Source organism: Schistocerca americana, chromosome 1 (assembly GCF_021461395.2).
Source record: "Schistocerca americana isolate TAMUIC-IGC-003095 chromosome 1, iqSchAmer2.1, whole genome shotgun sequence".
NCBI classification, from domain to species: Eukaryota; Metazoa; Arthropoda; class Insecta; order Orthoptera; family Acrididae; genus Schistocerca; species Schistocerca americana.
In genome coordinates, this window is record NC_060119.1 from 755901544 (window position 1) to 755923731 (window position 22188).

Consider the following 22188-nt stretch of genomic DNA (forward strand, 5'->3'; position numbering starts at 1 on the left):
CTCCATGGATTTTAAAACCTACTCCAAATTTTTCTTTTGTTTCCTTTACTGCTTGCTCAATATACAGATTGAATAACATTGGGGAGAGGCTACAACCCTGTCTCACTCCCTTCCAGACCAGTGCTTCCCTTTCATGTCCCTCGACTCTTATAACTTCCATCTGGTTTCTGTACAAATTGTAAATAACCTTTCGCTCCCTGTATTTTACCCCTGCCACCTTCAGACTTTGAAAGAGAGTATTCCAGTCAACATTGTCAAAAGCTTTCTCTAAGTCTACAAATGCTAGAAACATAGGTTTGCCTTTTCTTAATCTAGCTTCTAAGATAAGTCATAGGGTCAGTATTGCCTCACGTGTTCCAATATTTCTACTGAATATCTTCCCCGAGGTTGGCTTCTACCAGTTTTTCCATTCACCTGTAAAGAATTCGCTTTAGTATTTTGCAGCTGTGACTTAGTAAACTGATAGTTCGGTAATTTTCACATCTGTCAACACCTGCTTTCTTTGGGATTGGAATTATTATATTCTTCTTGAAGTCTGAGGGGATTCCGCCTGTCTCATACATTTTGCTCACCAGATAGTAGAGTTTTGTCAGGACTGGCTCTCCCAAGGCTGTCAGTAATTCTAATGGAATGTTGTCTACTCCTGGGGCCTTGTTTTGACTCAGGTGTTTCAGTGCTCTGTCAAACTGTTCACACAGTATCATATCTCCCATTTCATCTTCATCTACCTCCTCTTCCATTTCCATAATATTGTCCTCAAGTACATCACCCTTGTATAGACCCTCTATATACTCCTTCCACCATTCTGATTTCCCTTCTTTGCTTAGAACTGGGTTTCCATCTGAGCTCTTGATATTCATACAAGTGGTTCTCTTTTCTCCAAAGGTCTCTCTAATTTTCCTGTAGGGAGTATCTATCTTACCCCTAGAGAGATAAGCCTCCACATCCTTACATTTGTCCTCTAGCCATCCATGCTTAGCCATTTTGCACTTCCTGTTGATCTCTTTTTTGAGACGTTTTTATTCCTTTTTGCCTGCTTCACTTACTGCATTTTTATATTTTCTCCTTTCATCAATTAAATTCAATATTTCTTCTGTTACCCAAGGATTTCTACTAGCCCTCGTCTTTTTACCTACTTGATCCTCTGCTGCCTTCACTACTTCATCCCTGAAAGCTACCCATTCTTCTTCTGCTGTATTTCTTTCCCCCATTCTTGTCAATTGTTTCCTTATGCTCTCCCTGAAACTCTGTACAACCTCTGGTTTAGTCAGTTTATCCAGGTCCCATCTCCTTAAATTCCCACCTATTTGCAGTTTCTTCAGTTTTAATCTACAGTTCATAACCAATAGATTGTGGTCAGAGTCCACATCTGCCGCTGGAAATGTCTTACAATTTAAAACCTGGTTTCTAAATCTCTGTCTTACCATTATATAATCTATCTGATACCTTCTAGTATCTCCAACCTTCTTCCATGTATACAACCTTCTTTCATGATTCTTGAACCAAGTGTTAGCTATGATTAAGTTACGCTTTGTGCAAAATTCTACCAGGCAGCTTCCTCTTCCATTTCTTACCCCCAGTCCATATTCACCTACTATGTTTCCTTCTCTTCCTTTTCCTACTATCGAATTCCAGTCACCCATGACTATTAAATTTTCGTCTCCCTTCACTATCTGAATAATTTCTTTTATTTCATCATACATTTCTTCAAATTCTTCATCATCTGCAGAGCTAGTTGGCATATAAACTTGTACTACTGTAGTAGGCGTGGGCTTCATGTCTATCTTGGCCACAGTAAGATGTTCACTATGCTGTTCGTAGTAGCTTACCCGCACTCCTATTTTTTTAGTCATTATTAAACCTACTCCTGCATTACCCCTATTTGATTTTGTATTTATAACTTCGTTAATTCCCACTATATCTAACTTTAACCTATCCATTTCTCTTTTTATATTTTTTATCCTACCTGCCCTATTAAGAGATCTCACGTTCCACACTCCAGTCCGTAGAACGTCAGTTTTCTTTCTCCTGATAACAATGTTCTCTTGAGTAGTCCCTGCCCGGAGATCCGAATGGGGGACTATTTTACCTCCGGAATATTTTACCAAAGAGAACGCCATTATCATTTAACCATACAGTAAAGCTGCACGCCCTCGGGAAAAATAATGGCCGTAGTTTCCCCTTTCTTTCAGCCTTTCACAGTATCAGCACGCAAGGGCGTTTTGGTTAGTGTTACAATGCCAGATCAGTCAATCATCCAGACTGTTGCCCCTGCAGCTACTTGAAAGGCTGCTGCCCCTCTTCAGGAACCACATGTTTGTCTGTCCTCTCAACAGATACCTCTTCATTATGGTTGCACCTACGGTAAGGCTATCTATATCGCTGAGGCACACAAGCCTCCCCACCAACGGCAAGGTCCATGGTTCATGGGGGGGTGGGGGGGGGGGAGTAATTTCCTGGTAGGAGACTTTAATGTTTGCAGAGGATAGCAGCTTTTATGTAAGTGATATACCAACAACAATTTCTACGTTTGTGTCTTTTCTGATCGTGTAATTATATTTCAGTCATAAATGTTGTAAGACACTAACTTTGCTAACAATTTGTTTGTTTTGTCTAATTGAGGGTCACAGTGTGCTAATGTGAGAAAGATTGGGAGAGAGCAAATGCGATTGAAGTAGCTGAGGTTAGAGCTGATAGTGCAGTTTCATATGGAAAAGTGAATCATTTGAAGGGTGAAAGAAGGGAAGAGTCATCTTTGGGGATGTCTTCACCTATCCTGGATGTTGGTATGGGCTCAGTCGGGGCACCATTTTCTGGTAAATCTGGGGAAGATATCTTTGTATTTGTGGATAGGATGCATGCTGCTGTGACCTTATGGAACTGGAGTGATGAGCAATTTGTTAAATGTAACTTGGTGAAATATAAATTGGTAAGGGGTGCCAGGACATACATGATATACCATGAAAAATTGCAGCGCACTCAGGCCTTTGCCAGCTTTCAAGGGATGTTAGTGGATCGATGCAGGAAGAAGAATATCTTGCGGTATTATCATGAACAATTTAATGGTGTAGTACAGAAGCAGGGAGAATCAGTAGAAGTTTTTGTGGATTGCATCAGGCAAATCAATGACAACATGTATGATTAATGAGTGCTGATCATGCCAATAAAGCCATTTTCCAGGAGGTAGAACAATGGGCGCTTGATGTGTTTTTGCAGGGCCTGCCATCCAAAATGTCATGGAAAGTGTATATGGAGTTTTTGAGAACCTTGGATAAGATAGTGTTAACTGCAGTAGCTTTGACTGAACCTGATTCAGTAACTAGACCAAGGGAGAAGCAGGTAGTGTTTAATATGGAGATTGTGTGTTATAGGTGTGGCACTCCAGGCCACATTCATTATTTCTGTACGAAACCATAATGTACAAGGTGCAAGCAAATGGAACACACTGTTTAAAAAGTCCACGGACGCATAGTTGGTGGAATCAGTGTAACACCCATTCCCCTGTGTTAAGTGGTATAGTGGATGATGTGACCAAGTAAGTTTGGGTGACATGACCAAGTAAGTTCGATCAAGGGCACCCCAGTGCAAAATCAGTGGCAGAGATTTGTCTATTCGGCTATATAAAAGGAAAACCCTGTAAGTTATTGTTAGATACAGGCTTGCTGGTTTCTATGGCTAGCCAGAGTGTATTGAGTTTAGGGAGTTTGTATCCACCATGATGTAGTTTAAATGGTGTGGGTGATGAATAAATGAGTTCTTTAGGTTCCGTGTTGCTGGTTTTCTGAGTGGGAGAGGGAGACTGCTGAATATGTGTGGAAGTTCTATCTTACATGCGTGTTAACAATTGCTTTTTTCTAAAAAAAAAGTTTGGGGTTACTCCAACATGAGATATAATGCAGTGAAAATTAGTTATAACTGAAGCATAGGATATCACCCGTCTGCTTTTAGCCATGACGTCATCAACATGTCGAACCAAAAAAAAGAAACTCACAAACATACAAGAAAATGTGGTATCAAACACTTCAGGTTACATCACCTCAAATGAAGCATGCAATTTGAGCGTACACATATCCGTTTAGTGCTACCATCGCCCACTATTAGCCGGCGAAGGCACTACGTGCTTGTCAAACTGGCTGCCAGCGATTCAGTTGTCAAGAATGGTTGCCGCAGCTTCGAAATGCTTGAAACAGTCAATGACATCGATTTTTCCACCAAAAACTGTGTGGTATCATTTGTATTACAATTACCAACACGAAAAAATGAAATAAAAAATTTACATCCGTGAAATAAATCTTTGGCACTCTTCTAAGTTTTCAGCATTGTAAAAAGATTACTTTGTCAATGAAAAAGTTTAGGGGTACGCATCCCCCAGCGTTCCCTCAGAAAAACAGCACTGGTGTTAACTACAGCTTCATTCCGCATGTGGACTTCAGAAGTAAACGTCACGGTAAAGTCAGTCTGCAGCAATGCAATGCAAAGCTGAATGGGACATCGTTTTGTCTCAGGTTTACAGCTGAACATTTTGAACTGTCACAAGGAACACCTGAGACATCAGGTAAGTCAGGTAAACTGCATACACAGTCACTTAGACTCGACTCACAAAATATGGTTCGATACCAAAAGGTGCAGGAATGCTGGTCTAGATTAATGTAGCTGCTGATCTGCCAGTTAATACTGTGTGTGTCATAAGAGTCCTTGCCAGAGAATGAGGTACTGGATCAGGCACCAGTGTTTTGTAGGACAAAGTTTGTCATATGTGTGAAAGATAGACAGTAGCTGAGTAGTGCCCATCAGTATAGATAATTTTGTTTCAGAGGAGGTAAGATTATCAAAAGGAACCCCAATACCTAACTTCAGGGTTGCCACAGGACCTGGAAATCAGGAAAATCAGGGAATTTCATACTTACCAGGGAAATTAAAAAAAAAAAAAAAAGAAAGAAATCCATTGGAAAAATCTCTTTTTTGTCTTAGTAGACGAAATGGTTTGATTACTGAGATGTCATGCATCATCATTGGTTGGGTTCAGTTGAGCACGTGTGCTGCTTCCATATTTCCTTATTACTACTACTTCTCCCATTCCTAACACTCCCCTCAGTTTGCAGTCAGTGCTGCCACCAGTTGTCACGGATAGCCTAGCAGCTGCAGACGAGAGGCAGGGAGACAAGAGGAGTGGTTTGTTTGGATCTGATTTTCAGAGACTGTAGACGCAGTGGCCGGTTATGGCGACCATGTGTGTATGAGTTGTGTCTGAGTGATAGTGTGAATGTGTGCGTGTTCTCGTTTTCTGATGAAGGCTATGGCCGAAAATTTTGTTGTGAGAGTGTGATTGTCTTTTCTACATGCCTGTCTGTGACTCAGCGACCATCTTTTTGGTGAGTTGCTACCTATCCTCATTATTATTGATTCTCAGGATATTTGCACAAGTTATTTGCTGCATGGATTGATCACCGCAGTCCCATTTCATCGACATGCTGTCTGTGACTCCTGAACAGCTGGCCACACTAGTGGATTTCCACGAAAGGCCAAAATTGCAGGCCATTTCTGTGAATAACTCTAATGGATTGCCCTGCTGATCTGAAGTTCTTCATTTCCCACTAATGTGTGGGTCCTTCCCCAGTCTCACTAATCTGCATGCAGGCTAAGTCTGTTTGTGTGTGGCATAATGCAGTAGAGTTTCATCGTTTATTCATGGCTCCAGGACTGCAGTGCTCCTCAACAGGCCAGCGACCATGGACATGACTGTCTCACTGCAAGTACGTTGCAAGGTGTGGTGTTTTATGGACATTTTATTAGAAAGTATAGACAATAAGCAGAGGAAACTTGTGGCAGTCACTGGCAGTTTGTCGCTATGTACTCAAATATTTCTCAAAAGAAAAATCACATAATACCTGTAAAATAATAGATGTAACACAGTGGGTAATAACTGTTGCGGCCACATGTAGTAAGCGTTGCTTCACGCAGTGGAGAATGGCAAAACAGAAGCACGCCGGCAACTGAGGCATTGCAAAGTAGGCAGGCACAGATAGCCTTACTGACAGCAGCAGTCTACCAGCAGGCTGACGCAAGGACGCACACAGACCAAGCGCCAAGCGAAGCCTGGAGAGTGCTGAGTAAGGGAAGTGAGGCCAGCACGCTAAGTTACACTGCAATATACTGTGGGAGTAAAATAACAAAAAGCTACCACTGAAGGTAAAAAACGTCCTCCTGCTGGATATAAATAGTGGAGCGCAGGCAGCAACAGACAGGAGCCATTAGGAAGCAGTTCGGATCTGAGGACGCCCGTACTGGGGCGCCAAGCAGCGACGAGTTCATCTCAACCATAGGGCATCCTGGCTTAGCGGAGCACTGGTGGCCTGAAGCTCCCAAGTGTGATCAGCAGCATGCATTGCACACATTGTCGGAGAATCTACACAGCAGCAGCCAGGCGGAGGGATCCGCAGGGCTGGGCAGCGACGACGAGGGAGAAATTGTAAAGAAAGTTCAATAAATAACTGTAAAACTCCACGCCGTCTCAGTCTTTGGCGCAGCCACTGTGTCTGCTGCTAACATAACTGACAGTAATGAACATAGTAGAACCAACATTCTATTGGTGGTCACCTATATTGTTGGTTTACACAACTCTTCCCCACCTTATACACTTCTTTCGCGAGGCCTATGTTTTTCTGAGGTTATTTCTGAAATCAGTAAAGGTACTTAAAATGTGTCTTGTGACTCCAGGGAAATGTGTATTTTTGTCACCAAATGTGTTTCATTTTATTGAAATAAAATAACATTGGTGGTCTTAATGAAAAACATATAACTTTGGCTTGCTTTCTCCATCTAAAAACAGTTCATTACAAAAGATGTTGATGCCGCTACTTAAGGTTTTTGCTCACATTAAGAATCACCACCTGCTTGCAAGTTTTATTTAGATACTTCCTCATTAGGTACTATTGTTTCTCGTACCATAGGTGCAAAGACAGACTGTCAATTTACGTCTTTACTTACCCTTGACCTCAAAATTTATCAGGGAAAAGTGTTGAAACTTGTCTCAAAATCAGGGAAATATCAAGGAATTTCACTTGGGGGTACTTGCGGCAACCCTGTAACTTAGGGGTTTTAGAGGGTGAATTAGAAAGGATTTCAGTGGAGAATATCAAAAGCTGGGACAATATGTCAATATAACTGCACTGAGGGCAAAGTGTCTCTTTTGCATGGTCGTGAAAGAGTAGATATGGAGAAGTTATTAGAAGAATGTGCAGGATGTTTAATCTGCCTGGGCCACTACCAAATACGCCTCAGGTACAACACAGCTTTCCCACTGGGAATGAGCAACCAGTATACTGGAAAACATACCATGTCTCCCACTGTTTGCAACTGGTAATGGAAGAGTTCATAGAGAAACAGCTTCGGGATGTTATCACAGAAGAAAGTGACTAGCCCCCAGTCAGCCCTGGTAGTGTGTCCAAGGAGTCCTCAGACAGGAAAAATGCTTATAGGTCCTGCTGCGATTACAGGTTTCCATTTCAGTGAACGGTCACTGATGCGCACCTCATGCCTAACATCACAGAGACAACTGAATAAAGCAGAAAAAACTATTCAACTACAGAAAGGGAAATGCTGGTGCTAATTTTTTGTGTCACATATTTTTGTTGCTATGTGTATGAGAGACGTTTTAAGGTCATAATAGATCATGCCGCACAAAAATGGCTTCTACGATTAAAAGATACAACCAGTAAGCTAACCTACTGGGCCTTAAGGCCTCGTAAATTCGATTGTGAGGTAGTGCATTGTCCAGATAAGTCTCCTGGTAAAGCTGATAGATTAATTTGTAAAGTACATGCCACAGAATCCATCAGAATAAGTGGAAAGGAGTGGCACAAAGGCCTGTGACCCCAACTGTCAACAATATGAAAAACATGCACTTCATCTCTGATGATGAGTGGCTTACAAGCAGACAAGATGCAACTGCTGTACCATTGTGCCAACCTGTTTAAAGAATGAAATGTTGAAGCAAGCTCATGATTCCATCTTAGCTGGGCACAGTGGATGACAAGGGTTTGCAGCATTGCGGAAAATTACTGGTGGCTAATGAGGTAATGGTATGAGTGTTACATAAAGAACTGCATCCCTCATGCTCAAAGAGCCTAGCTGAATCATCAGCAAAAAGCCATTGCACATTAGCATGTCTGATTAAAGTCAGTTGTTTTTGTTTTTTATGTGGTTGGTATAGAAGTAGATAAGCAGACAGGAAGTAAGTTGGTAGTTAAGTAAGAATGAGTGAGTATATGTGAGACATGCTTTGAAGTGTAACTTTAAGTTTAAAGGTTCTTTATAACATATGCTTTCTGGACTAATTCAGTCATTTAAATTATGAGGGATTTGAGGAAGTACTACTCTCAACCATGGAGTCACTGCTGTTTGAGCCAGGCAAATCACTGTGTGCCCCACAAAGAGAATATGCACCATACCTGAGTCATGCGAATATATTATGTTTCACTCTGAGAAGCCAGTACCTAACGGCCCCAGAGAGCTCATTACAAGTGAAACTGAATTTTTCCAGAAGATAAACTCACACTGACTACTCAGTACCAAAACAGGTAAAGTCATTGACACCTGCTATCACCAAGGACATTTCAGTAGTGCCCAGAGCTACAAGATCAGGGATTGCTAATGAATGGTAGGCAGTGTGGCATTTCAGGTTCCACTTTCCGGTTACCTACCATCTCATCAGTAGAACCACAATTCCAAACACCATCTACTCGTTAATGTACCTACTGGATCTGCATTTCAAAATCCTGTACAAGGAAAACCAGACTTTCCTAACAACCACGTTAGACCCAGCTCACCTGGCTACTCTGGGCCAAATGATGGCAGCACAAAATGGTCATTTGACAATGAAACATAAGAAAACATCAGAATAAACGATGCAACTGACTCAAAGCCACAGGGGCTAGCACATTATCTGTTTGTGTAATTTTGAGCATAATAAGTATTGTGTACTGCCATCTCAGTTATGTAGTTGCCCAAATTCCACCCTTACCTTCCTTCAACCTGTGAGTCCACATTAGTCATGCCAGTACCAGTGCAGAAGTGACTCAATTACAGTGAACAATAATGAAGTGTGAAAGAAAAAAGGGAAGCACAAAAATTCAGTGCTTAAGCGTAATAGGAGTGAGATTCTGTATCTAGTGTAAAATAAAATGCAAAGGAGGACACGCCGAAGTCTTGTTAAAGCAGTGAAGAAACATTGATAAATGTTGAAGTGTCTGTTACTCTCAGAACAAATAAACAGGAATCTGGAAGACTGGATTAATCTAAGGAGGGCAGAAATGTAACGGCTCAAACACAGACAGCTGGGACCGCAGCCCAGCAACTGAAACCAGGTTGCATTGACCAGCCAATGCGCTGCCAGCTCAGCAGCATCAGCAGACACTGTTTCCACAGCTGTCACTTCTGTGTGAGGAATTTTATGCAGAAACTCATCAATGAGTGACCAACTTACTGATTATGCCACACCAGCCCCCCCCCCCCCCCCCCCCCACCTGCTCCAGACGTTTGTTGCTGCCTTGGCGAGCCTTCCACAACTGTCAGCATGTGGAACTTGGATTTTAACACAGGACCAGCCTGTCAGTAAGTCATCACAGCTGGGTTGTCCAGTGAGGCAGAGCCCATGTTAGTCACAGCATCAATTACACTGCCTCTGCCACGTCATGAACTAACAACCACTGCCTGAGTGTCCAACCCGGGCACAAGAATGTCACCTCACTGCTACGCCGCCACCCCACAGCTGTCAACCACCATCCACCAGCATGCTATGGTAGCCAGGTTCCCACCACTGTCGACATGAAATGCCTGCTTTGGCACTGACATAGCAATGTGCTGTGGTTTGAGAATCACCTCAGGTCATCTGAAATCTGTCTGTTTCAGATGTGTTTAAACATATCTGTTTGTATTCATCAGTAAAATGTTCAAGTGTTCTGTCAACTGATTGGCTACCTTCTTCGCCTGCTCCATTACCAACCTCCAACAGAGAACCACTCGCCCAACGCTACCCTGCAGTAAATCCTGTTACAATATCATTCCGCATTCTGGGTGCCAAATTATGTTGTTGTTTGCGTTTTTAGCCCCATGTCCAGTGCCAAATTGATGTGATGGCTCTCTTGTGCATCAACTATTTTTACTGATTGCTGAAGGTAAATCAGCACAATCAGATTTATAGAGTTATTAACAGATTTCATGAAGAGAAAGCTGCTAACTAGGATCCACATATGTTAAAAAAATAAAAGGTTAATACCTTTATATTCGCCATAATACAAAGGAATTTAATAATTTCCTGGTACTTTGCAGAACATTGTCATAGATGAATGATAAATGTACTTTACAAATGTTCTGTCAGTTTCTTCAAAGGTTTTATATGCCAAAATTGATGAGATTCTGAACCTGAGACAACTCCCATTTCATCAAATTCTAACTTCAGATTATTGCAAATATTTGGAGGAGGCATATAAGTGTATTGATATTTATGTATTTTCATTCAGTAATGCCATATGGAATAATGTTCTGGGGCATGTCATCTTTAAGAAAGAAAGTCTTCACTGTTCAGAAATGTGGTGTAAGAATAATATGTGGTACTCACTCACATTCGTCCCAGCTGAGATACTAAAAGATGGAGGAGAACCATTGCACAGACATTTATTTCATCTTATACAGATAGTCTGGAAAACAGAGAATATTACAACAGAGTGGAGATAATCATTAATAGTCCCTATTCATAAAAAAGGAGACAGGGAAGATCTCAGAAACTATAGAGAAATATCATTAGTCAATACAGGTTATAAGATCGTATCTTGTTTATTGCTATGCCGCTTAAAACCATATGCAGAAAATATAATTGGGGATTATCAAAATGGCTTCCGCAAAAACAGACCCATCACTGATAACATATTTACAATAAAATCAATAAATGAAAAAGTTTGGGAATATAAACATAAAATACATTATCTGTTCATCAATTTCATGAAAGCTTATGACTCCATCCATAGACAAAGCTTGTGGAATGTAATGACTGAATTTGGTTTCCCAATTAATTTGATAAATCTCTGCAAAGTATGCATGGATGAAAATTCAAGCAGGGTTTTACTACATGGATTAAAGTTATAAAATAAAACTGGGTTAAACCAAGGAGATGCTTTGTCCCGCTTTCTCTTCAATACAGCTTTAGAAGAGTTGTGAGGAAACTCAAACTGGTGCCTGCTGGGATTCTCCAAGAAAGCAAAATTAACAAGTTAGCATACGCAGATGACATAGTGTTCATCAGAAACAGTGAAACAGAGATTAGGCAGTTATTTGTGGAGCTTGCAACAGAAGCATCAAGACTTGGCCTGAAAGTAAATGACGAGAAAACAAAATACATGGTAGTTCAAAGATGTAGAGATCAATGGGATGAACACAAATTCGAGCATGTTGAACAGTTCAAATTTCTGGGATCAGTGCTAGATGAACAAAATCAGAGAGAGGTAGAATGAAAAGTGAGACTGCAAAATGCTAATCGAGCCTATTATGCTATACAAAATCTCTTAGGGTCCAAGGTGCTCACTAGGAAAACTAAAATAAAGTTATATAACACAATCATCAGATCAGTTGTAATCTATGGGGTAGAAACATGGAGCCTAACGAAAACAGAACACCACCATTTACAAGTATTTAAGAATAAAGTTTATAAAAAAGATCTTTGGTCCATATTATGACAATGAATCACAATGCTGGAAGAGAAATCCATGAGCTATCACAACAACCAATGATAGTAAACATAATAAATGCTATAAGACTGCAATGGGCTGGACATCTGATGAGAATGAAAGAAGACCAACTTGTCTTAAGAATATTCAGGGAGAAGCCATATGACAAATGACCAAGAGGGGGGGGGGGGGGGGGGCTAGGAGAACTTGGCACAATGAAATTTATTGCATATGCAAAAGATTGGAAATAAATAACTAGCAAGAGGCAGCACAAGGCAGGAGCATCTGGAGGAATCATGTGAGATCGGTAAGGGACCTTCAAGTCCCTTACAAGCCTACTACTACTACTGCTACTACTACTACTACTACTACTACTTAACACAGTGTATTTATACCCTCACAAAGATTATTGTAAATAATCCAATACAGTTCAAAGGAGCCATAATGTACTTAACTAAAGTACAAGAAGAAAAAATGAAATTCATTATTCCACACTAAGATTGTACAAAAAAGCGTGCACAATGCTACCACCAAAATTTTTGATCACTTTTTTTACCCAATAATATAAAATGGCTGACAGACAGCAAAGCCAAATTTGAAAACAATCTGAAAAATTTTCTCTTTGACAACCAATCCTATTCAGTTCTAAGAATTTTTATTTGTTCAATGTGTAAAAGGTGATGGACAGGAATTTCTATTTCACATCTGTATTATTGGGGGGAAAACCATGTAAATGGTCAACATGTTGTTGTATTTACATGTGAAAGTAAAATGACTTGTTCTGCATCATTACAATTAATAATAAAAATAAACCATGGAACATGACACTAACTACAAATAAGAACAATTGAGTGAAGAGTTACTCCTTGTGAAAAGCAAAAGTTCCTTCATCATGGGCTAGTAGGTGGCCTTCGTTACATACCTTGCTGCAGTCAGTGACCATACAGATGTTAGGTAATTGAAGCCAGCCACACGGCATTTCATTAACGTGTATTTCCACAGAGCTTAGCAGCAGGTCAATCATCAGTGGTCAGATGATCATTAGTGGTCAGTGATACATCTAGCCATCTCGGGTCACAGTGCATGTTAGTGAAGAGCAACACCAAACATCTTCTCTTCTTGAGTATACATCCCATTTTAATTATCTGGTTTCCCCTCTTGTGTACCTTCTGGGACATCTGTTTTTGTCCATTTTTGTGCCATTGATTAGAAGGAATGTATTACTCCAGTTGTGATGGAAGGTGATGTGACTCATTGAAATTTGCTACTTTCATCCTATTTTCAGCAAATTCTCTTCTACCTTCAAAAAAAGTTTGATTTTACCTTGGCTCTAAAAAGCCACCCTAGGGAGTTTCCATCAGTTCCCAGGCATCATTTATCTTCTTGTGTAGTGAATAAGTCGTATGTCCAATATTCTTTTTGGCAAAACAATGCTGCTGGGGTTCAAATCTCGATTTGCCTTCCAGAATTAGGTTCTCCATTGCTTCTATAAATTTCCTAAAGTAAATGCCAGGATGGTTCTTTTGAAAAGGAAACAGATAATTTTCCTCTCCATCCTCGTCCATTATAAGCTTGTGACCATATTGTGGATACCATTAAACCCTAATCTTCCTGCCTTCCCTCTCTTACACATAAAGAAATAAAAATAATATTATTATGAGCATGATATTTTGCTACTCACCATACAGAGGAAACATTGAGTCACAGATAGCCATAACAAAAATATTGCTACACATTTTAGCTTTTGGCCAAAAGACCTTCTTCTGAAGTAGAAAAGACACACAGATTCACAAAAGCACAACTCACACATGTGTATGTGCGAGTTGTGATTGTGTGAATGTTTGTGTTTGTTATCTACTTCAGAAGAAGGCCTACATTCATGCAAATACAACTCACACACATACGTGTGTATGAGTTGTGGTTGTATGAATTTGTGCGTGTTTTCTACTCCAGAAGAAGGCCTTTTGACCAGAAGTTTAAACATACAGCAGTGTCTTCATTGTGCCCGTCGACAACTCATTGTCTCCTCTATATGGTGAGTTATCCTTTTCTAGGATTGCTATGTAATATTAACACATATTGAAATTAAAATTTGACTTGCAAATAATTTGCTGTTGCCTCATGTAATGGAAGAGAGGTACATATCTTCTGACACAATCATCAAAGACTGAATCTTTTACTCTCTCAAAACCTCTATTTGAAACACAGCTGTACATAGCGATACTGCAGGATTATTTATGGAACCTTCAAAAGTAAAATCTCTTGCCTATAAATGAGGAAATCCCAGGAACTTAACTGCAATTGTGTATGACGACAATTGTTAGTAAATGTGAAATGTAGGTTGAAGAAGATTTCTCTGTATTCTCAAAAACTGTTCATTGCCTTATTTGTTTTACTACTTCAGTTTATTTTGTACTCCTATTGTTCTGTCCTCTTTCAGTGAGTTCTGTTTGATTGTTTTCTCAGAGTGTAGAAATTTCGTACTAAACTCTTTTCGTTGTAGGAAACGTATGTATTATAATTTGAATATAATTTTTTAAAATGTCTGTGGTAAGGTCTGTGGGACCAAACTGCTGAGTTCATTGGTCCCTAGGCTTACACACTAAGTAAACTAACTTAAACTAACTTATGCTAAGGACAAAACACACACTCACGCCCGAGGTAGGACTCGAACCTCTGACAGTGGAAGCCATACAAACTGTGACAAGACACCTCACACTGCACAGCTATCCCGCATGGCTGAACATAAGTTTATTAGAGGGTGAAGATAAACTCATGCATTTTGTAGTCTTAGGTGAGAATGATTATTTCGAATTTTACATTTTTTCCAACAGACTTATTCCAAATGAGTGGGAATGGCACAGGATTTGTATTTAGGATGGTTGGGGATCAGATCTCCATTCAGTCATCTAAATTAAGCTCTTTGTGGTTTATATAAATCGCGTAAGGTTAATATTGAAATAGTACCTTTGAAAAGATTGTGGCCAGTTTTCAACCTATTCTTATCCTCTCTGAGCTTGTGCTTTTATTTCTTCCTTCTTACAGATTTACACCCACCTAAAAGAATTGAGGTGTACCTGTATCCTGGAAAGTGCAAGAAAATTTTGTTGTGGATGAGACCTCAAATATAAACTACCATATGATAGATATTTTATTTAAAGATTAATGACAACATAAATTAATAGTGTATATTGTTTATTTTACTTGAAAATTGCATTCTAGTGTCTTGAATAAATTCAAGCTTATTTGAATATTAGAATACAAATAAAATTAATTTTTAACAAACAAGATAATAATCTTTTACAGAAAGAAATGCTCTCTGCTGAAGATGCAGCATTATTGCAATCAAAACAGGATGAACTGATGGCAAAGCTTGGTGAATTTGGAGCTCTGACAATTAGGATACAAACCCTTTTAAAACTTAGTCATCTGACAGAGTCTCAGCTATGCCTGTTGGAGGGCCCACGTCCTGGTGAAGAGAAGGAAACATTTGATTTGGAAATTGAGGATGAAAGTCTTCCTAAAGTAATAATTTGTGGTTCCGAAGATCATATTCCAAGAATTGTTGTTTGTGAGCCTACAGTGAAGAAAGAAGAACCTTTACTGAAGTGTTGTTGTGCTAAGCATCCAGTAAGGGAAAAAACATACAAATGCAGTTTGATTTTTGATGAACATATTTATTGTACTATACTTCGCACTGTAATGTTGTTTTGTTTTACAGATACTTCTTGGAGGTATTGGTGGTGATACCGCAGGGTATGTAGAGTTACTTATTTGATTGTAGAATTAACAAGTAAATTGTAGTACATTATAAATAATTTCAGTTTATCTCAGTCTTTGATATGATTAGTTTAGCTGTTACAATATGATGATTGTAGATAAAAATTTCTAATTTACATATTGATTACATACTTTTAAGATTCATGAAACTCCTGCATGGCAGTAGATTCAATGGAAAAAATTACTTTTAGTTCCAGACATGTGCTACCCAACAGAATAAGAGTTGTTGCAGCACAATACAAACACTGTAACTATCCTGAGAAAGTCTACTTACAAAGTTCCAAGGGCAATTATTAAGCAATGAATCTTGGAATATAGTACGGCTCCCTATGTATGACTCTCATGTGGCCCACAAAGACAAGTGGCTAGACTAATTACAGTGTACACAGAGGAATTTAAGCAGTCCTTCTTGAGCTCTATATTCAAATGGAACTAGAAGAAACTTTAATATGTGGTGCAATTAGAAGTACCCCACCCTTCCCCTCTGCTACACATGGCACAGTGGTTCTGCAGGATATAGATGCAAATGTAGATTCGTACAGCTGATTATAATCACAATCTTCTAGTTCCTGAGAATATTTAATTTGTGCATGGTTTTATTCTGAATCAGTACTGTGTCATCAACTTATCTTTTTACCTTTCAACTTTTAAACATAATCAATCATGCATTTAATATGACAAAATCTAAAAAAGTTTCTAGATGCTTTTGTCTTACTGTAATTATGAAACATGATTTGCACCTCGTGCATGCTTAGGAATGCATCAAGCTAAATAAAAGTACAGTACTTATCCTTGATATTATGAACAAAGACCCTTGGGTTTGTTAAACTGTTCAATCAGTCATTTTGTTTCCTATTTTTGCATTTTTTTTATAGATGTAACAGCCAGCAAGATATAGGAGATTATTCAGATAGTTAAGGGAGATAAAAATTTAATTGTGGTAGGGGGCTGGTAGAAAGAGGAAGAGAAAGGAAAATACTAGGTGCATATGGACTGGGAGGAGGCAAAGGGGGGAGGGGGGGGGGGGGGTGAAGGAATGAAAGAGGAAACCGCCTGGTAGAATTTTACATAGAGCATAATATAGTCATCACTAAAACTTGGTTTAAGAATAATGAAAGAAGGTTGTATTAGAAGAAGAGACCTGGAGACACCACAATGTTTCACACTGATTATACAGGATGTACATAAAGTCTGGGGACACATTCACTTATTTATTGCACAAGAGCCAAACATTATACAGATATTGCATATACGTCATTTTGAAGAGAAACCCTGAAAGTTTTTTGTCATGTATACCTGAATCACAAACATGGCGAGTTCAGTGCGAAGCAAGCTGTCTGTGTGTTGAAGTTCGACAAAAACAAGTGTGCTATAGCTGTTCAATGGATGTTTGGAACCAAGTGCAGTAAGAAGCCACCAACAAGGAAGGCCATTTACAACTGGCACAACAAATTCGTTATGATGGGTTGCTTGTGCCCGGCAAAGAGAAGCAGACATCCCAGTGTGGGTAAAGTGAATGTGGAGCACGAACGAGAGACATTTATAAGGAGTCCAAATAAATTGGTGCATCATGCATTCTGTGAACTCGAAATGGCTCCAATGACAGTGGTGAAATCCCTGCAACAGAAGCTATCTATAAAACCATTTAAATTGGAGTTAGTGCAGAAGCTCAATGACGATGAGAAAGACAAGAGTTTTTAGTTTTGTTCACAGTTGCAACAACTGAATGAGGGTGGGGATGGCACTGTTGATTGCTTAATTGTTAGTGACGAAGCCACTTTTCACACTAATGGAAAAATGAACAGACATAATTGTTGAATCTAGGGTACAAAGCATCCATACGAAAGCATTGTATTTGAGCATTATTCCCCAAAGGTAAATGTTTTTTGTGCCTTGTCATGTCAAAAACTATACGGGCCACTCTTCTTCACCGAGAGCACTGTCACTGGATATTTCTACTTGGACATGTTGCAGCAATGGCTGATGCCTCAAATGCAACAGGACTCTCCGTTCATCTTTCAGCAGGATGGGTCTGCACCCCATTTTCATTGTGAAGTTCATTGGTACCTGATCATGGGACTGCTGCATTGATGGATCAGCCATGCTACAGAAGGGGACAGCTGTTTCATGAAATGCCCTGCCCGAGCACCAGATCTCACTCCGCCAGACTTTTTTCTGTGGGGACACATTAAAGATCTGGTGTATGTGCCGTCTCTACCACGTGATGAAGCAGAGCTCTGGGAGAGAGTACAGGAAGTGACTGCTATAGTTGATGATGCCATGCTGGGATGGGTATGGCAAGAATTCGATTACCGTATTGACGTTTGTCGGGTTACTCATGGTTTGCATATAGAAAAAACTTTCAGAGTTTCTCTCCAAAATGCAATATGTATGACATCTGTACAATGTTTAGTTCTTGTGCAATAAATAATTGAAAGTGTTCCTGGACTTTATGTACACCCTGTATAATGAAAAGACCGATTTTAAATTTTAAGACATTTCAAGAGGTAAATGTGGACTCTGACCACAATTTATTGCCTATGAACTGTTGATTAAAACTAAAGAAGTTGCAGAAAAGTAGGAAATTAGGGAGATGGGTCATGAATAAGTTGACAGAACCAGAGGTTGTTGAGAGTTTCAGAGGGAGTGTTAGGCAACACCCGACTAGAACAGGGGAAGGGAGTACAGTAGAAGATGAATGAGTAGATTTGCGAGATGAAATAGTGAAGGCAGCTGAGGATCAAATGAGTAAAAGAACAATGCCAATAGAAGTTCTTGGATACAACAGGAGATATTGAATTTAATTGATGAAAGGAGAAAATATGAACCTGCAGCAAATTAGGCAGGCGAAAGGGAATACAAATGTCTAAAAAATGAGATTGACTGGAATTGCAGAATGGTTAAGTGGTTATGGCTAGAGGACAGTTGTAAGGATTTAGAAGCTTATATCACTAGTGGAAAGACAGATACTGTGTACAGGAAAATTAAAGAGGCATATGGAGAAAAGAAGCAGTATGAATATTAAGAACTCAGATGGAAGAATTGTCTTAAGGGAAGCCGGAACGATCCATCTCCTCCATGTTAATTTTAGAAAATAGAAGGAACATTTTTTCTAAAACCATTAAACATATTGCTCTGAAATTTGGACTACATATTCAGTGAATATTTCTCTACAAAGCTATAATGCCATGTTAAGAAATGTGTATTGGTTTTTGTTTTACAATTTTTTTAAACAGATGCTTATTTTTGTCTAAAATTTTGCACTTTTTCTTCTATAACTCTTGAATTATACAATATTTTTTTACAATTTGTTATAAAAATGAAGGAAAAGAAGTAAACAATATTGTGTATAAATTTCATTGATATACTGTTTGCAGTTTTTGAGAAAATGTTCCTCAAAGATGAAAATTTTAAAGTTACGGGAAATGGCTTCCAAAGTTTTTTAATACATTCCTGCCCTTTCCAGTGTTAGTTTCCTTTTCACTGTTTTTTCTTCCCTTTTGCTGCATGTTGTAGGCTTTTGTCTCTTCTTCCTGCACCTCTTAGTCTTTCTTTATCAATTAGGTGCATTGTGGAAATGGTGTTGTGTCCTGCTTGGAAATCTAAACGTTTCAGCACATCACATTTGATAATGTTTCCTTCATTGTATGTTGCCACTGTATCATACACTCCAAAATGCAATGTTTTTATCTGTACAAACACTATTTTGGGAATCCTAATCCAAATTAAATTATTTACACTTTCATTTGGATTTTGTGTTTTCCCATGTAAACACTTTTCCAATAAACTTGGCTGTGATAAATCTCTGAATATGGGCTTAATTACATCAATTACAGCATTTGGGAAACTGTTTTTATGGGTATATTACATTCCCGATTGGTACTTACACCATGAGTCATCACCTGTGGGACACAGTGCATATTGTGGGTGCTCATTTGTTGATGCAGTATGAAAAAATAATTGCCCATACTGCTCTTCTCATATGCTCAACGCTTCTTGTATTTTGCCTAATAGCACACCCATAATACCTCTGCAATCTGTCAATTGCTTCATCTGTCAATCTTCCTCTTCCTCAAGGGTCTTACCATCACTAAGGTTCTGGAATCCTAATGTCTGGTTTTGTTTGTGCAAGCGAGCCCCCATCGCTTCTGCACATGTCCAATGCACTCCTGTTTTTAATGTGAATTTCATTGTCATAAGGTTTGAGTTCTTCTACAGCTTTATATCCCATAGAATCACTATCTCCTAGATAGTTAGTGTATCATACATTATACCACTCCTGTGATCTGGAAAAAATTGCTTTCATCGCTCTACTCGTGCCATGAAAATTTGCTTCACAACTTTCACTATGTTCGTCCTTGGTACTTCCCTTATATATACAATGTTTTGAGAGAATATCGACATCAATTACTTTGCACCTGTCTCCACTGGTAGCTGCCACAACTCCATTTAGAGATTTATGACCTCTTAAGTTGCCATGATCCATCTAAAGCAACAGTTAAATCTCTAAAATTCCCATTATCTGTCACAGCTTCTTCAACTGCTTTCTTCATTGTTGCTTGTGCAATATCTTTAGCAGAAGATCCCACCAATTCATTATAGAATCCAAACTTGGTTGGTGGTTTTGGCAAGTTCATAATTCCACATAACGTTGTCCCTGCAGCACTGCCCTTGCCAATGCAATGCAAGCCATACACTAGCCTAACATTTATATCGTACACCTTTCCACTATTAACACTACGAGAAATACTGTTAGAATTAGGAAACAAAATTTCTGCAGCACATTTGTTACACTTCAATAACATTTTACATGCCAAACCAATGTGTGAAGTTATTTTCAATTCCAGTCCTCTTTCTTTGCAAACTTGGTATAATACATTATGTTTTAACATATTAGAGAGCAAGGAAATGTTAATTATTTCATTCACATCATTACTGTCACTTTCATAGTTTTCAGATTTTTCTTTGCTTTTACAAAGTTTCTTGCTGGAGAAAGTTCTATCATATTCATTTGGAGTAGTTGGTGAAGCAGTTTGAGCAGCATCTCCCTTCAAAACAACAAAAGATTTCTTCTTCCACTCATTGTGCCTTTTCTTAAACACTCGATTGCTGAAACGGGGCATATTGATATCCACAAACCAAATACGTAAAATACGTATGAGCAAAATTCGTAAAATCTGCAAAATTGAACAGCTAAACAACACAAGTCAACACACATGGTATATCGGTTATGTTTACCAATATGAACAGTCACTTGTTGCAGAGATAGTCATACAACGTTGGAAAACAAAACACTGTCTAATTCCGCAAAGATACCCTGCTTGCAGCCAGCGAGCTGCGTCGTCAGAGGTGACACACCAAGTCGCTACAACCGTTTACGCGGAATGTCAACTTTGCAGCAATAAAAAACACACTTAGAATTCACTTAGAAGGGTGAAGCTTGATTTGTTTTATTCAGAAAACTCCAAATAATTTTATAATAATAATGAAAAAAGCCTTAATTTTGTCATTTACATTGTTCCGGTGCCCCTTAAGCAAAGAAGATAAGCTGAAAGGTAGAAGGAGTACATAGAGGGTTTATACAAAGTAGATGAACATGCTGGAAGTATTATAGAAATGGAAGAGGACATATATGAAGATGAGATGGGAGATATGATACTGCTTGAAGAATTTGTCAGAGTGCTGGAAGACCAAAATCGAAACCAGGCTGTGGGAGTAGACAACATTCGATCAGAACTACTGAATGCATTGGGGCGGCTAATCATTACAAAACTCTTCCATCTGGCACACAAAATATACAAGGTGAAATACCCTCAGGCTTCAAGAAGAATATAAAAATTCCAAGGGTGTGAATATTACTGAACTATCAGTTTAATAAGTCATAGTCACCAAATATTAATGTGGATTCCTTACAGAAGAATGGAAAAACTGATAGAAGCCAACCTCAGGGAAGATCAGTTTGGATTCTGAAGAAATGCAAGCACAAGTGAGGCAATACTGACCCTACAACTTATGTTAGCAGATAAGTTTGTAGACTCTGAGAAAGTGTCTGGTAATGTTGAGTGGAATACTCTCTTTGAAATTCTGAAGGTAGCAGAGTAAAATACAGGAAGCGAAATGTGTGTTATTCAATCTGTGTATTTAACAGGCAGTAAAGAAAATCAGAAAAATTTGGAGAAGGAGTTAAAGTTCATAAAGAAGAAATAATAACTTTGAGGTTTGCTGATGACATGGTAATTCTGCCAGAGACAGCAAAGAACTTGAAAGAGCAGTTGAATAGAATGGACACTGTCTTGAAAGATGGATATAAGATGAACATCAACAAAATCAAAACAAGGATAATGGAATGTAGTGAAACTAAATTAGGTGATGCTGAGGGAATTGGATTACTAAACAAGACACTTAAAGTAGTAGATGTGATTTGTTATTTGGGCAGTGAAATAACTGGCAATAGTGAAAGTAGCGAGGATATAAATTGTAGACTGCCAATGGCTAGAAAAGTGTTTCTGAATAAGAGAAATTTAGTAACATCAAATATAGGTTTAAGTATTAGGGAGTCTTTTCTGAAAGCCACGAATGGAAGTGGAACATGGATGATAAATAGTTTAGACAAGAAGAGAATAGAAGCTATTGAAATGTGGTGCTACAGAAGAATGCTGAAAATTAGATGGGTAGATAACATAACTAA

General features: G+C 38.9%; 1 protein-coding gene across 2 annotated transcripts in view; it reads left to right on the top strand.

Moving 5' to 3' along the window:
• LOC124545350 overlaps nucleotides 1-22188 on the top strand; it is a 195560-nt gene that overhangs the window by 92183 nt on the left and 81189 nt on the right. For both annotated transcript variants that reach the window (XM_047124263.1, XM_047124255.1), the window contains exons 4-5: nucleotides 15027-15350; nucleotides 15442-15476. In XM_047124263.1, the coding sequence (XP_046980219.1) occupies nucleotides 15027-15350; nucleotides 15442-15476 (359 nt within the window). The remainder of the gene's footprint in view (nucleotides 1-15026; nucleotides 15351-15441; nucleotides 15477-22188) is intronic.